The following is a 13,880-nucleotide window of genomic DNA, read 5'->3' as shown; positions in this document are numbered from 1 at the left end:
GCAACAGGTTAAAACTCAAGGTAAAAACAAGATGGACATTCACGTTGTGCCCACCCTCCTTTCAAATGTTGCCTTAAGTAACGGGTCTTACATAACCATACTAAACGTAACATATACATATTTTCGTGTACTGTGTTACGTCTAGTCTATGAGACCAGCTTGCCTGTACCATATAGCCAGATGTCTTGGACGCTAGTGTAATGCTTCTCGCAGAAAGGATAGGGTACATTTATTATCGATATATTACCAATTTGCTATTACTCATTGTGTCATATTCCCTTACCCTCATTGGCCCCTTTCCTCAACTGTTTGTAGTTGGAGGCTTGCTGAACGAGGTCCAGTATGGTTTTGGACAGTGTGGCGTCGGCCAGGGGGTAGGCCTTGGGATTCACTTCAGCTTCAGTCTGAAAAGAAACACAACACAGTTAGATGTGGAAACTGACTGAAAGAGAACGAAACAACGCTATCCTTATCAATGAACTAGCTACGATACTAGCGGTATCCACCTACCGTTAGTTAGCTAGCAAATCTAACCGAAGCAGTTTATTCAAACACTCACCATGATTACTTGTGTTTATTTCTGATATTTGTCCTCTCGGCGAACGCTTCACGGAGGACTATATAGCCTGCGATTGAGGTTTCGGTAAATTCAAAAATAATTATTTCTGTTGATACGACCGTTTGTGTTCTCAAAAGCTCGAGTAACTTCTACATGAAACTACTTTGTAACAATAATAGCACAGCGGTAACATCACGTGTGTGAGATTGAGTGTGGAACGCATTCGTATACACGAGGGCTCTGCTCGCTGAACTGGACAGGAAGTGCGTTGTTTGAGCACAAATTGTCCCGCCCATGTTCTTCTTTTTGCTTTGGTTTTGTTTCCACAGCCAGTAGTCACAGTTATTTTCAATGTAATTAAATTTGCATGTTGTGCATTTTCACGAAATGTGGACAAAAATTGTAGAACCCTGCAGAACAGATAAAAAGTTGTTTAGTATATTTTAAACGGTGTCCCCTTGGACGGTAGGTGGTGACGTGTATCAACAGCATTCGTTAGTGCACAAAAAAATCGAGGAAAAATGTGGCGCGCTGGGAACTCTGGGTAGGATTTCCTAGGTCAGCCATATTTAATCGTCCTGGCTGAAGGATAGAGGGGAGATGAAGGGGATTCGGGGAATAAGTAAGCTGTCGGTAAGAACTCCTTTAACATTGTCATAAATCAACTATTCAGGAGACGGATTTTGGTTTCCGATAGTACTAAGAGATGTGTAGTGATGGCACTAGCTAGCATGCTTGCGCGGTCGCCAGCTAACATTAGCACGACCCGTTAGATACATGGCCTGCTGATGTTGGATGAACCCAACCTCAACGCTTGGCAGTGGGTTAAAAGTTGTGGCTCTATATTAGAAGAAGAAGACATCTACTCTATCCCCGCTGTCAAAGCGTTGTCAAATTCGTCTATCGGTCTGACCGATCAAAAGCTCAGATCATGCAGAGGATAACGGACGTTGGATGTGTCGACAAGCCTTTTGATTCTCCATCTAAAGTCAAATGTAGTGCATAGACGATGGTCATGTGCCCTCTACCTTGCACTATAATGCAAATAGCTGGCACGCACTGTCTTGGGTTAATTCATCAGGACATAACGTTACAACCTTACAGCCAAGTTTATCCTTGCTCAAGCTTCATCCTGCTCCAACATGGTGCATAATTCTATTCTTTGATTTAGCACTTGCCATGACCCTCCTCAGTCCTCCAAAACCAAAACAAATGAGTGGCAGGGCTGCACCTTTGAATGGAAACTGAACCTACGGAATGGAATGTGCCTTCTTATTCAACATTACAACATTTGAATATTATTATGCAGGTGTGCCCCCATAAGGTCCATCCACATCTGTCCAGCCAGCATTAAACCATCCTTCTGTCTATGATTCTTAATAATCTCATAGGTTCTCTCTATCCAGAGTCCAGACCCACCATAACACCCTAGTAGGATATGAAGTCACCTTGTATCTTTTCTGCATTACAGACAAGGCTTTACGCAGCCCAGGTGGCCCGTAAATTGGCTGTCTCCGCGGAGCACGTAAAGTTTCAGCCGCAGGAGGTGCAGGTCAGTGGGTGTTGACATGTCTCTCTCTCTCCTCACAAAGACGTTTCTATGCAGCCACCCAAACAGAGCAGCCCTTGACTCAGCCTCTGTCAGGTATCAAGGTCTCCACAGGGGCTGCCCATTCATACCAGGACGTCCATGTACAGTGGGGCAAAAAAAGTATTGTCAGCCACCAATTGTGCAAGTTCTCCCACTTAAAAAGATGAGAGAGGCCTGTAATTTTCATCATAGGTACACTTCAACTATGACAGACAAAATGAGAAAACAAATCCAGAAAATCACACTGTAGGATATTTACTGAATTTATTTGCAAATTATGGTGGAAAATAAGTATTTGGTCAATAACAAAAGTTTAGCTCAATACTTTGTTATATACCCTTTGTTGGCCATGACAGGGGTCAAACGTTTTCTGTAAGTCTTCACAAGGTTTTCACACACTGTTGCTGGTATTTTGGCCCATTCCTCCATGCAGATCTCCTCTAGAGCAGTGATGTTTTGGGGCTGTTGCTGGGCAACACTGACTTTCAACTCCCTCCAAAGATTTTCTATGGGGTTGAGATTTGAAGACTGGCTAGGCCACTCCAGGACCTTGAAATGCTTCTTATGAAGGCACACCTTCGTTGCCCGGGCGGTGTGTTTGGGATCATTGTCATGCTGAAAGACCCAGCCACGTTTCATCTTCAATGCCCTTGCTGAGGGAAGGAGGTTTTCACTCAGAAGTCCACGATACATGGCCCCATTCATTCATTCCTTTACACGGATCAGTCGTCCTGGTCCCTTTGCAGAAAAACAGCCCCAAAGCATGATGTTTCCACCCCCATGCTTCACAGTAGGTATGGTGTTCTTTGGATGCACCTCAGCATTCTTTGTCCTCCAAACACGACGGGTTGAGTTTTTACCAAAATGTTCTATTTTGGTTCCATATGACATTCTCCCAATCTTCTTCTGGATCATCTAAATGCTCTCTAGTAAACTTCAGACGGGCCTGTACATGTACTGGCACTGCAGGATTTGAGTCCCTGGCGGCGTAGTGTGTTACTGATGGTAGGCTTTGTTACTTTGGTCCCAGCTCTTTGCAGGTCATTCACTAGGTCCCCCCGTGTGGTTCTGGGATTTTTGCTCACTGTTCTTGTGATCATTTTGACCCCATGGGGTGAGATCTTGCGTGGAGCCCCAGATCGAGGGAGATTATCAGTGGGTCTTGTATGTCTTCCATTTCCTAATAATTGCTCCCACAGTTGATTTCTTCCGACCAAGCTGCTTACCTATTGCAGATTCAGTCTTCCCAGCCTGGTGCAGGTCTACAATATTGTTTCTGGTGTCCTTTGACAGCTCTTTGGTCTTGGCCATAGTGGAGTTTGGAGTGTGACTGTTTGAGGTTGTGGACAGGTGTCTTTTATACTGATAAAAAGTTAAAACAGGTGCCATTAATACAGGTAACAAGTGGAGGACAGAGGAGCCTCTTAAAGAAGAAGTTACAAGTCTGTGAGAGCCAGAAATCTTGCTTGTTTGTAGGTGACCAAATACTTATTTTCCACCATAATTTGCAAATAAATTCATTAAACATCCTACAATGTGATTTTCTGGATTTTTTTTCTCATTTTGTCTGTCATACCTATGATGAAAATTACAGGCCTCATTTTTTTAAGTGGGAGAACTTGCACAATTGGTGGCTGACTAAATACTTTTTTGCCCCACTGTATGTGGTGATTTAGGGGGTGGAGATTGTGTCCTCTGCCCAGTTCTATCTCCTGTGTGTTTACATAGACCTTTGAGATATTATTCCACATAGAATATCTCTAGTGTTACAAACTCCCAGTCAAATTTCATGCTGATTACATTTTTAATAGTTGACGTAAAACTAGATAAAAAGGTGTTTGGGATTTGATGCTTTGCTTCTCACCCATTTGTTGCCTTGTATGTGGACATGCTATAACAGAAGTTGGAGCTAAAATATGTTATACTACACTGCTCTGGTAACATTTTCTGACATCTTAAATGCATAAAACACCACCAAGGTGTGATGCTAACTGATATTTCTCTTGCAGGTGACCAAACTGCCCAGCGGTCTGATGATAGCCTCGTTGGACAACTACTCCCCAGGTTCCAGGATCGGTGTGTTTGTGAAGGCTGGCTGTCGCTATGAGTCCGCAGAGAACCAGGGAGTCACCCACCTGCTCCGTCTGGCTGCCAACCTGGTACGTCTGGTTCTGGTTCATCAACATGATGTAGACAGGAGCTTCAATGTACTCAATACTGTGTAGGAACTAGTGATGTGGTTAATCCCAATCTCTGTTTCTCTTTTCTAGACTACCAAAGGTGCTTCAGCCTTCAGGATCTGTCGTGGTGTGGAGGCAGTAGGAGGCAGTCTAGGGTCAGTAGTTTTCAGAGCCTGTGAATGAGTGTTAACATCCTCACGAGCCAAAGGACAACTAGACATATCTTTGTTTTCTATTGTTTGGGATAATTACCATATTTTCTGACTGACTGTACCACTGCCATGGATGACATAGTGTTTATCTTTGTGTTTTCTATGCAGCGTGATGTCATCCAGAGAGAACATGATCTACTCGGTTGACTGTCTCAGAGACCACATGTAAGTGATGCTTGCTTTAAAGCGTACCTCGGTATTATGGCTGGGACCATACTAGAGGTCGACCGATTATGATTTTTCAATACCGATACCGAATTATTGGATGACCAAAAAGGCAGATGCCGAATAATCTGCCTTTTTAAATTATTTATTTATTTTTATTTATTTGTAATGATGACAATACTGAATGAACACTTTTAACTTAATATAATACATCAATAAAATCAATTTAGCCTCAAGTAAATAATGCAAAAACAGTGTTGGAGAAGAAAGTAAAAGTGCAATATGTGCTATGTAAGAAAGCTAACATTTCAGTTCCTTGCTCAGAATATGAGAACATATGAAAGCTGGTGGTTTCTTTTAACATGAGTCTTCAATATTCCCAGGTAAGAAGTTTTAGGTTGTAGTTATTATAGGACTATTTCCCTCTATACCATTTGTATTTCATGAACCTTTGACTATTGGATGTTCTTATAGGCACTTTAGTATTGCCAGTGTAACAGTATAGCTTCCGTCCCTCTCCTCGCTCCTCCCTGGGCTCGAACCAGCAACACAACGACAACAGCCACCATCGAAGCAGCGTTACCCATGCAGAGCAAAGGGAATAACTACTAGAAGGCTCAGAGCGAGTGACGTTTGAAACACTATTAGCGCGCGCTAACTAGCTATTTCACTTCGGTTACACCAGCCTCATCTCGGGAGTTGATAGGCTTGAAGTCATAAACAGCGCAATGCTTGACGCACAACGAAGAGCTGCTGGCAAAACGCACGAAAGTGCTGTTTGAATGAATGTTTACATGCCTGCTTCTGCCTACCTCCGCTCAGTCAGATACTTAGATACTTGTATGCTTGTATGCTCAGTCAGATTATATGCAACGCAGGACATGCTAGATAATATCTAGTAATATCATCAATCATGTGTAGTTAACTAGTGACTATGATTGATTGTTTTTTATAAGAAAAGTTTAATGCCAGCTAGCAACTTACCTTGGCTTACTGCATTTGTGTAACAGGCAGCCTCCTTGTAGAGTGCAACCAGAGAGAGGCATGTCTTTATTGCGTTGGACTAGTTAACTGTAAGGTTGCAAGATTGGATCCCCCCCCGAGCTGACAAGGTGAAAATCTGTCGTTCTGCCCCTGAACAAGGCAGTTAACCCACCGTTCCTAGGTCATCATTGAAAATAAGAATGTGTTCTTAATTGACTTGCCTAGTTAAATAAACGTATTTTAAAAAATCGGTGCCCAAAAATACAGATTTCCGATTGTTATGAAAACTTGAAATCGGCCCTAATTAATCGACCATTCCGATGAATCGGTCGACCTCAAGACTATACCAGTATCATGATACTCCCTAGTGTCATGGCAGGGAAACAAAACACAAAGTGGATTTAACTTCTTTATTAAAACAGACCTAATGTTGGGAACAAATATCGTTGTTGTCATCCAGCACATTTATTTATTTTCACAGCTGTATCACACACTATTTTACATACAGCAGTTTTTTTTAAAGACCAAAAAGTGTTTTTGTTCTTTTATATTCCGATACTGATATTGTCACAGCCTTACTATGCGTACACAAAGAATGACCGCAATTTATTCACCATATTCAGATCTATGTTTGTGTACGCATAGTAGGGCTGTGACAATACAGGTATCGCAATATAAAATACCAAATAAATTGCTATCATTGTGATTTCTGTGTTGTCTAATGCAGTGACACGGTGATGGAGTATCTGATCAATGTGACCACAGCCCCAGAGTTCAGGCCGTGGGAGGTGTCGGACCTCACCCCAAGGGTCAAGATGGACAAGGCCCTAGCCGCGCAGACCCCCCAGATGGGTGAGAACACACACCCTGGTTGTTTTAATTTGAATGTGCTGTCTGTTAATATCTCTGGATAATAGTATAATGTTACATGTTAAAAGATTGCAAATTGTCACCATCACACTGCAGCTGAAGCATATTGTGGATCTGTTCCTCAGGTGTGATTGAGGGTCTACATGGAGCTGCTTACAAGAACGCCCTGTCCAACTCCCTCTACTGCCCAGACTACATGGTTAGCCAGGTCGATTCTGACCATGTAAGACACTCAACATCCTGGTCCTATCATGTTCTACTGTACAGTACTATTAATTCGTTTGGGCTAATGCTATGGGTGTTCATCTTCCTCTCCAGATGAACATGCAGGGTTGTACTACTTCAGGAAGTACAGCACTACGGTTGAATTTTTCATTAACCCTCTGTTTCTCTCCAGATGCACAATTTTATCCAGAACAATTTCACAAGTGCAAGAATGGCTCTGGTTGGGCTTGGTAAGTTTTTAATGTGTATTTCTAATAAAACATATTTTTAATCAAATGACTTGATGGCCATGTGTGTTAAGATCATTTTGAAAAGGATATTGTGTTTTCATATACATTCTATCTGTTCAGGTGTGGACCACAATGTTCTGACGCAGGTGGGAGAGCAGTTCCTCAACATCCGCAGTGGGATGGGCACCGCTGGGACAAAGGCTCAGTACCGCGGTGGTAAGACCCTTATTCCAGAGGGGCTGAGATGACCACTATCTGCAAGAAGAGGGTTGGCTCCCCATGCATTAAATGTCATTTTCCTGGTAAATTTCCTGAATTCTAATGAGGTTTCTCCCTGCTCTCCCTTTCTTTTTTCTCTCTAGGCGAGGTGCGGGTGCAGAACGGGTCCAGCCTGGTGCACTCTGTGGTGGTGTCTGAGGGGGCAGCGGTGGGCACAGACGAGGCTATGGCCTTCTCTGTACTACAGCACGTCCTGGGGGCGGGGCCACACATCAAGAGAGGCTCCAACCCCACCTCCAAACTCTTCCAGGGCGTCGCTAAGGCTACTGCAGACCCCTTCGATGTGAGTGACATAATCAGCAGATCAGATTGTGTTTTTATAGCTGGGCATTCTACAAGAGGGGAATGCAGTATGTGGAGAAGTCTTTGGGTAGAAGACTTTTGTGCAGAATAGATTTCTGTCATGCAGTCATTCTCCTCTGGTGTCCCCTCCTTTTAGGCCTCTGCTTTCAATTCCAACTACTCTGACTCTGGCCTGTTTGGAGTCTACACCATCTCCCAGTCTGCAGCAGCTGGTGACGTGAGTATGATGTCTCTTACATTTCCACTGATAACGTACATTGTATAAGAATTGATAAAGATGAATTGATCCTCTTCACAACAGCTTTTTGAAGCCATTACTAATTAGTCCTATGAGGGATAGTTGCTTTTGCATAGAATAGAATGTAAGATCATTAATTTAGGATGAGGAAAGATCATAATGAAGATTAACTTTGACCTCCCATTGATTAATCAATTGACCTATCCCTGTCCTATCCAGGTGATCAAGGCAGCTATTAGCCAGGTGAAGGCTGTTACAGGAGGAGTCTCAGAAGCTGACCTGACCCGCGCCAAGTAAGCTAACACACAGACTTAGAAACTTGAATATAGAATTTGAGTAGATAAAATCAAGAAAAGTATTGCAATGGAAAGGACTTTGAAGATGTTGACTTAAGGTGTATCTGTTTTTGTAGGACCCAGCTGAAGGCTGAGTATCTGATGTCGTTGGAGAGCTCAGAGGGTTTGTTAGACGCCATGGGTTCACAGGCTCTGTCCGGAGGCGTCTACCACTCCCCCGAGGCCATCGCACAGAAGATCGACTCCGTCTCCGCAACTGATGTCGCCAATGTAAGTTTATTCACTTTGGGGCGAATATTATCTTCTGCTGAAGTTGAATTTTCACTTAGTCATTTATTGATGTCAATTGAAGACTAAGTGAAAATTCAAGTGGAGGTTCATATACACTGCTCAAAAAAATAAAGGGAAGACTAAAATAACACATCCTAGATCTGAATGAATGAAATATTCTTATTAAATACTTTTTTCTTTACATAGTTGAATGTGCTGACAACAAAATCACACAAATTATCAATGGAAATCAAATTTATCAACCCATGGAGGTCTGGATTTGGAGTCCCACTCAAAATTAAAGTGGAAAACCACACTACAGGCTGATCCAACTTTGATGTAATGTCCTTATAACAAGTCAAAATGAGGCTCAGTTGTGTGTGTGTGTGTGTGTGTGTGTGTGGCCTCCACGTGCCTGTATGACCTCCCTACAATGCCTGGGCATGCTCCTGATGAGGTGGCGGATGGTCTCCTGAGGGATCTCCTCCCAGACCTGGACTAAAGCATCCGCCAACTCCTGGACAGTCTGTGGTGCAAGACAGACATGATGTCCCAGATGTGCTCAATTGGATTCAGGTCTGGGGAACGGGTGGGCCAGTCCATAGCATCAATGCCTTCCTCTTGCATGAACTTCTGACACACTCCAGCCACATGAGGTCTTGCATTAGGAGGAACCCAGGGCCAACCGCACCAGCATATGGTCTCACAAGGGGTCTGAGGATCTCATCTCGGTACCTAATGGCAGTCAGGCTACCGGCTACCTCTGGCGAGCACATGGAGGGCTGTGCGGCCCCCCCAAAAAATGCCACCCCACACCATGACTGACCCACTGCCAAACCGGTCATGCTGGAGTATGTTGCAGGCAGCAGAACGTTCTCCACGGCGTCTCCAGACTCTGTCACTTCTGTCAGATGTGCTCAGTGTGAACCTGCTTTCATCTGTGAAGAGCACGGGGCGCCAGTGGCAAATTTGCCAATCTTGGTGTTCTCTGGCAAATGCCAAACGTCCTTCACGGTGTTGGGCTGTAAGCACAACCCCCACCTGTGGACGTCGGGCCCTCATACCTCCCTCATGGAGTCTGTTTCTGACCGTTTGAGCAGACACATGCACATTTGTGGCCTGCTGGAGGTCATTTTGCAGTGCTCCTCCTGCTCCTCCTTGCACAAAGGCGGAGGTAGCGGTCCTGCTGCTGGGTTGTTGCCCTCCTACGGCCTCCTCCCTGTCTCCTGGTAGCGCCTCCATGCTCTGGACACTACGCTGACAGACACAGCAAACCTTCTTGCCACAGCTCGCATTGATGTGCCATCCTGGATGAGCTGCACTACCTGAGCCACTTGTGTGGGTTGTAGACTCCGTCTCATGCTACCACTAGAGTGAAAGCACCGCCAGCATTCAAAAGTGACCAAAACATCAGCCAGGAAGCATAGGAACTGAGAAGTGGTCTGTGGTCACCCCCTGCAGAACCACTCCTTTATTGGGGGTGTCTTGCTAATTGCCTATAATTTCCACCTGTTGTCTATTCCATTTGCACAACAGCATGTGAAATGTATTGTCAATCAGTGTTGCTTCCTAAGTGGACAGTTTGATTTCACAGAAGTGTGATTGACTTGGAGATACATTGTGTTGTTTAAGTGTTCCCTTTATTTTTTTGAGCAGTGTATTTCTATATTAGTCTTTGCTGCAGCTCACTCGACTTGTACAGCACATTCGGAGTGTTTTCCTTGTTTGTTCGTTGATAGAGCATGGTGCTTGCAACACCAAGGTTCTTGGTTCGATTTCCACGGGGGACCAGTACAGAAAAAGTATGAAAAATGTATAAGTCGCTGTGGATAAGAATGTCTACTAAATGTAACGTGTTTTCCTTGTTCTCTCAGGCTGCAAATAAGTTTGTTTCAGGCAAGAAGTCCATGGCTTCCAGTGGAAACCTCATCAAGACGCCCTTCGTTGACGAGATCTAAAGCCTTTCAACTGTATTTCACGTGATATTAAGTCACAACAAAGCCCTCTGTCCATTCAAAACAAACAAACTGAAACGGTCATTATCCTAATTGCGTCATTGTTCTTTTGAGGAAGTTATGTTGTAATCACACCAACTGCCAATATTTATAGTTGTTGCTATTTTTACGTGGATCTTGAACTGTATAGCTCATGTAAATTAATGAATAAAGAATATCTACCGTAAAGGTGGAATAAGTAGTTTTTTACTCTTGTAAATAGACCTAATGTCTTACCAGGTGATAATAAATGAAACCTTTTGATCCATGAAAAAGTTTTGATGCATTGTCAAATAGTGTGAAATTCTATTTTTCCTAATCTGTTCATGTCACTTTCATGAAAAAGTGTTTGATTACGTCTGACCATGTTGAACAAAATAACATAGTTGATACGTTATTTGTTACCGGAAATACAAGTGAATTGTAGCCAGGTGGCTAATGTATGTTTTCCAATGAGAAAATATACTTTTAGTCATGTTGTGGATGTGGACACCTGCTCGTCGAACATCTCATTCCAAAACCATGGGCAATAATATGGAGTAACAACCTCTACTCTTCTGGGAAAGCTTTCCATTAGATGTTGGAACATTGCTGTGGCGATTTTCTTCCATTCAGCCACACGAGCATTAGTAAGGTTGAGCACTGATGTTGGGCAATTAGGCCTGGCTCGAAGTCGGCGTTCCAATTCATCCCAAAGGTATAAGATGGGGTTGAGGTCAGGGCTCTGCATGCTAGTCAGGTTCTTCCAGACCGATCTCAACAAACCATTTCTGTATGGACCTCGCTTTGTGCACAGGGGCTTTGTCATGCTGAAACAGGAAAGTGCCTTCTTTGAACTGATGGTGAAGCGTGATTCATCACTCCAGAAAACGTGTTTCCACTGCTCCAAAGTCCAATGGCGGCAAGCTTTATACCACTCCAGGTATGCTTGTGAGATTGCTCGGCCATGGAAACCCATTTCAAGAATCTCCCAACGAACAGTTATTGTGCCAACGTTGCTTCCAGAGGCAGTTTTGAACTCTAGTGAGTGTTGCAACCGAGGACAGACAATTTTTACATGCTATGTGGTCCTGTTCTTTGAGCTTGTGTGGCTTACCACTGCGGCTGAGCCATTGTTGCTCCTAGACGTTTCCACTTCACAATAACAGCAGTTGACCGGGACAGCTCTAGCAGAGCAGGGCAGAAATTTGAAGAACTGATTTGTTAGAAAGGTGGCATCCTATGATGGTGCCATGTTGAAAATCACTGAGCTCCTCAGTATGGCCATTCTACTGCCAATGTTTGTCTATGGCGATTACATGGCTGTGTGCTCTATTTTATACACCTGTCAGCAACGGGTGTGGCAGGAATAGCCGAATCCACTCATTTGAAGGGGTGTCCACATACTTTTGGAGGACAATACAGTGGCTCTATGTTAATGTATATATTTAATCATACCAGATTCTTTTTTCAGTAGATTGAAGTTAATTTGGGTTATGGGTATACTTTATCAAGATGATTTTACAGATTATTTTACCATGACCATTAGCCTTTACATATGCTTAAATCAGTGATTTTGACTAAAACATTTCATTTGGTTCAGGGTATAGGGTATGGGTGTTTCTCTGTTGAAAGTCACAGTCAACTTAGTGTATGTAAAATTCAGACTCACTGGAATTGTGATACAGTGAATTATAAGTGAAATAATCTGTCTGTGAACAATTGTTGGAAAATTACTTGTGTCATGCACAAAGTAGATGTACTAACCGACTTCCCAAAACTATAGTTTGTTAACAAGAAATTTGTGGAGTGGTTGGAAAACGAGTTTTAATGACTCCAACCTAAGTGTATGTTAACTTCCCACTTCAACTGTATAGTGTACATACTGAGGCTGGGGAATAGGGGTAAAAATGATTGTTAATTGTATTACAGGCAGAGCAATGCTTGTTCCCATATGCCACAATTGTGACTGAAAATAAAACATACTTTTTTACATTCTGCTCACTCAAAAGGTTTGTTTCTTTAAATAATATGGATTACATGTAAGATTCACTAATTGCAAATTATTTGCATAGTGGCATGTCTGGGAAATGTTTTGGAGCAAAAGTCCATGGAGAATAAGAACACCTCCTCCCAGCTGCCTACTGCACTGAGGCTAGGAAACACTGTCGCCATCGATAAATCCATGATAATCGAGAATTTCAATAAGCATTTCTCTACGGCTGGCCATGCTTTCATCCTGGCTACCCCAACCCCGTTCAACAGCTCTGCACTCCCCGCAGCTACTTCCCCAAGCCTCCCCAGCTTCTGCTTCACCCAAATCCAGATAGCAGATGTTCTGAAAGAACAACTAGCATCACTACAACTACAAATGCCTAGGTGTCTGGCTAGACTGTAAGTTCTCATTCCAGACTCATATTAAGCATCTCCAATCCAAAAATAAATCTAGAATTGGCTTCCTATTTCACAACAATGCCTCCTTCACTCAAGCTGCCAAACATGCCCTCGTAAAACTGACTATGCTACCGATTCTCGACTTCGGCGATGTAATTTACAAAATAGCCTCCAACACTCTACTCAGCAAACTGGATGTAGTCTATCACAGTGTCATCTGTTTTGTCACCAAAGTCCAATATACCACCCTCGCTATATATTCGTAGCCAGACCCGCTGGCTCCAGGTCATCTATAAGTCTTTGCTAGGTAAAGCTCCGTCTTTTCTCAGCTCACTGGTCACCATAACAACACTCACCCACCCGTAGCACGCGGTCCAGCAGGTGCATCTCAATGGACATCCCCAAAGCCAACACCTACTTTGGCCACCTTTCCTTCCAGTTCTCTGCTGCCAATCACTGGCAAATTGCAAAAATCGCTGAAGTTTGAGACTTATTTCTCCCTCACTAACTTTAAGCATCAGCTATCTGAGCAGCTTACCGATAACTGCAGCTGTACACAGCCCATCTGTAAATAGCCCATCCAACTACCTACCTCATCCCCATATTGTTTTTATTTACTTTTTTTGCACACCAGTATTTCTACTTGCACATCATCATCTGCACATCTATTCCTCCAGTGTTAATTTGCTAAATTGTAATTACTTTGCTACTATGGCCTAACCTCGTTACTCCATTAGCACACATTGCATATTGATTTTTTGTGCTATTGTGTTATAGACTGTACTTTTGTTTATCCCATGTGTAACTCTGTTTTATTGTTTATTGTCGCACTGCTTTGCTTTATCTTGGCCAGGTCGCAGTTGTAAATGAGAACTCGTTCTCAACTGGCCTACCTGGTTAAATAAAGGTGAAATAAAAAATAAATATAAAAAACGCCAAATCCTGACTCTGCTCTCAGCATGACTAGAGGCAATTTTAGCATGTCATCTTGGTGGGGCAAAAAAATAGGTTGGATGCATGCCAGAAAGCTACACAAAACTAAACAATACATTTGAGATGTACAAACTATTGCATAAGGGGAAGACAGGCGGATAAGAGGCAATCCGTAATT

The 13,880-nt window shown here is 43.1% G+C and overlaps 2 protein-coding genes across 2 annotated transcripts in view; one reads left to right on the top strand and one right to left on the bottom strand.

Annotated features, from left to right (window-relative positions):
• LOC115112872 (NHP2-like protein 1) overlaps positions 1-823 on the bottom strand; it is a 5,985-nt gene extending 5,162 nt beyond the window's left edge. Inside the window, exons 1-2 of the mRNA XM_029639892.2 lie at positions 560-823; positions 284-404 (exon numbers count right to left, since the gene is read on the bottom strand). Of these exons, the coding sequence (XP_029495752.1) occupies positions 284-404; positions 560-562 (124 nt within the window). The 5' untranslated portion in view covers positions 563-823. The remainder of the gene's footprint in view (positions 1-283; positions 405-559) is intronic.
• A 262-nt stretch (positions 824-1,085) lies between these two features.
• LOC115112871 (cytochrome b-c1 complex subunit 2, mitochondrial-like) lies at positions 1,086-12,373 on the top strand. Its single transcript, XM_029639891.2, has 14 exons — positions 1,086-1,192; positions 2,031-2,111; positions 4,160-4,309; positions 4,421-4,485; positions 4,651-4,707; positions 6,419-6,543; positions 6,687-6,784; positions 6,959-7,016; positions 7,137-7,232; positions 7,379-7,578; positions 7,735-7,815; positions 8,056-8,129; positions 8,249-8,402; positions 10,277-12,373. Exons 1-14 carry the CDS (start codon positions 1,160-1,162, stop codon positions 10,358-10,360), a joined length of 1,356 nt encoding a protein of 451 aa, XP_029495751.1. The 5' UTR covers positions 1,086-1,159; the 3' UTR covers positions 10,361-12,373.
• Positions 12,374-13,880: the final 1,507 nt, after the last annotated feature.

This window comes from Oncorhynchus nerka, linkage group LG28 (genome assembly GCF_034236695.1).
Source record: "Oncorhynchus nerka isolate Pitt River linkage group LG28, Oner_Uvic_2.0, whole genome shotgun sequence".
Lineage (NCBI taxonomy): Eukaryota > Metazoa > Chordata > Actinopteri > Salmoniformes > Salmonidae > Oncorhynchus > Oncorhynchus nerka.
This window is presented reverse-complemented; position numbering and strand designations above follow the sequence as displayed.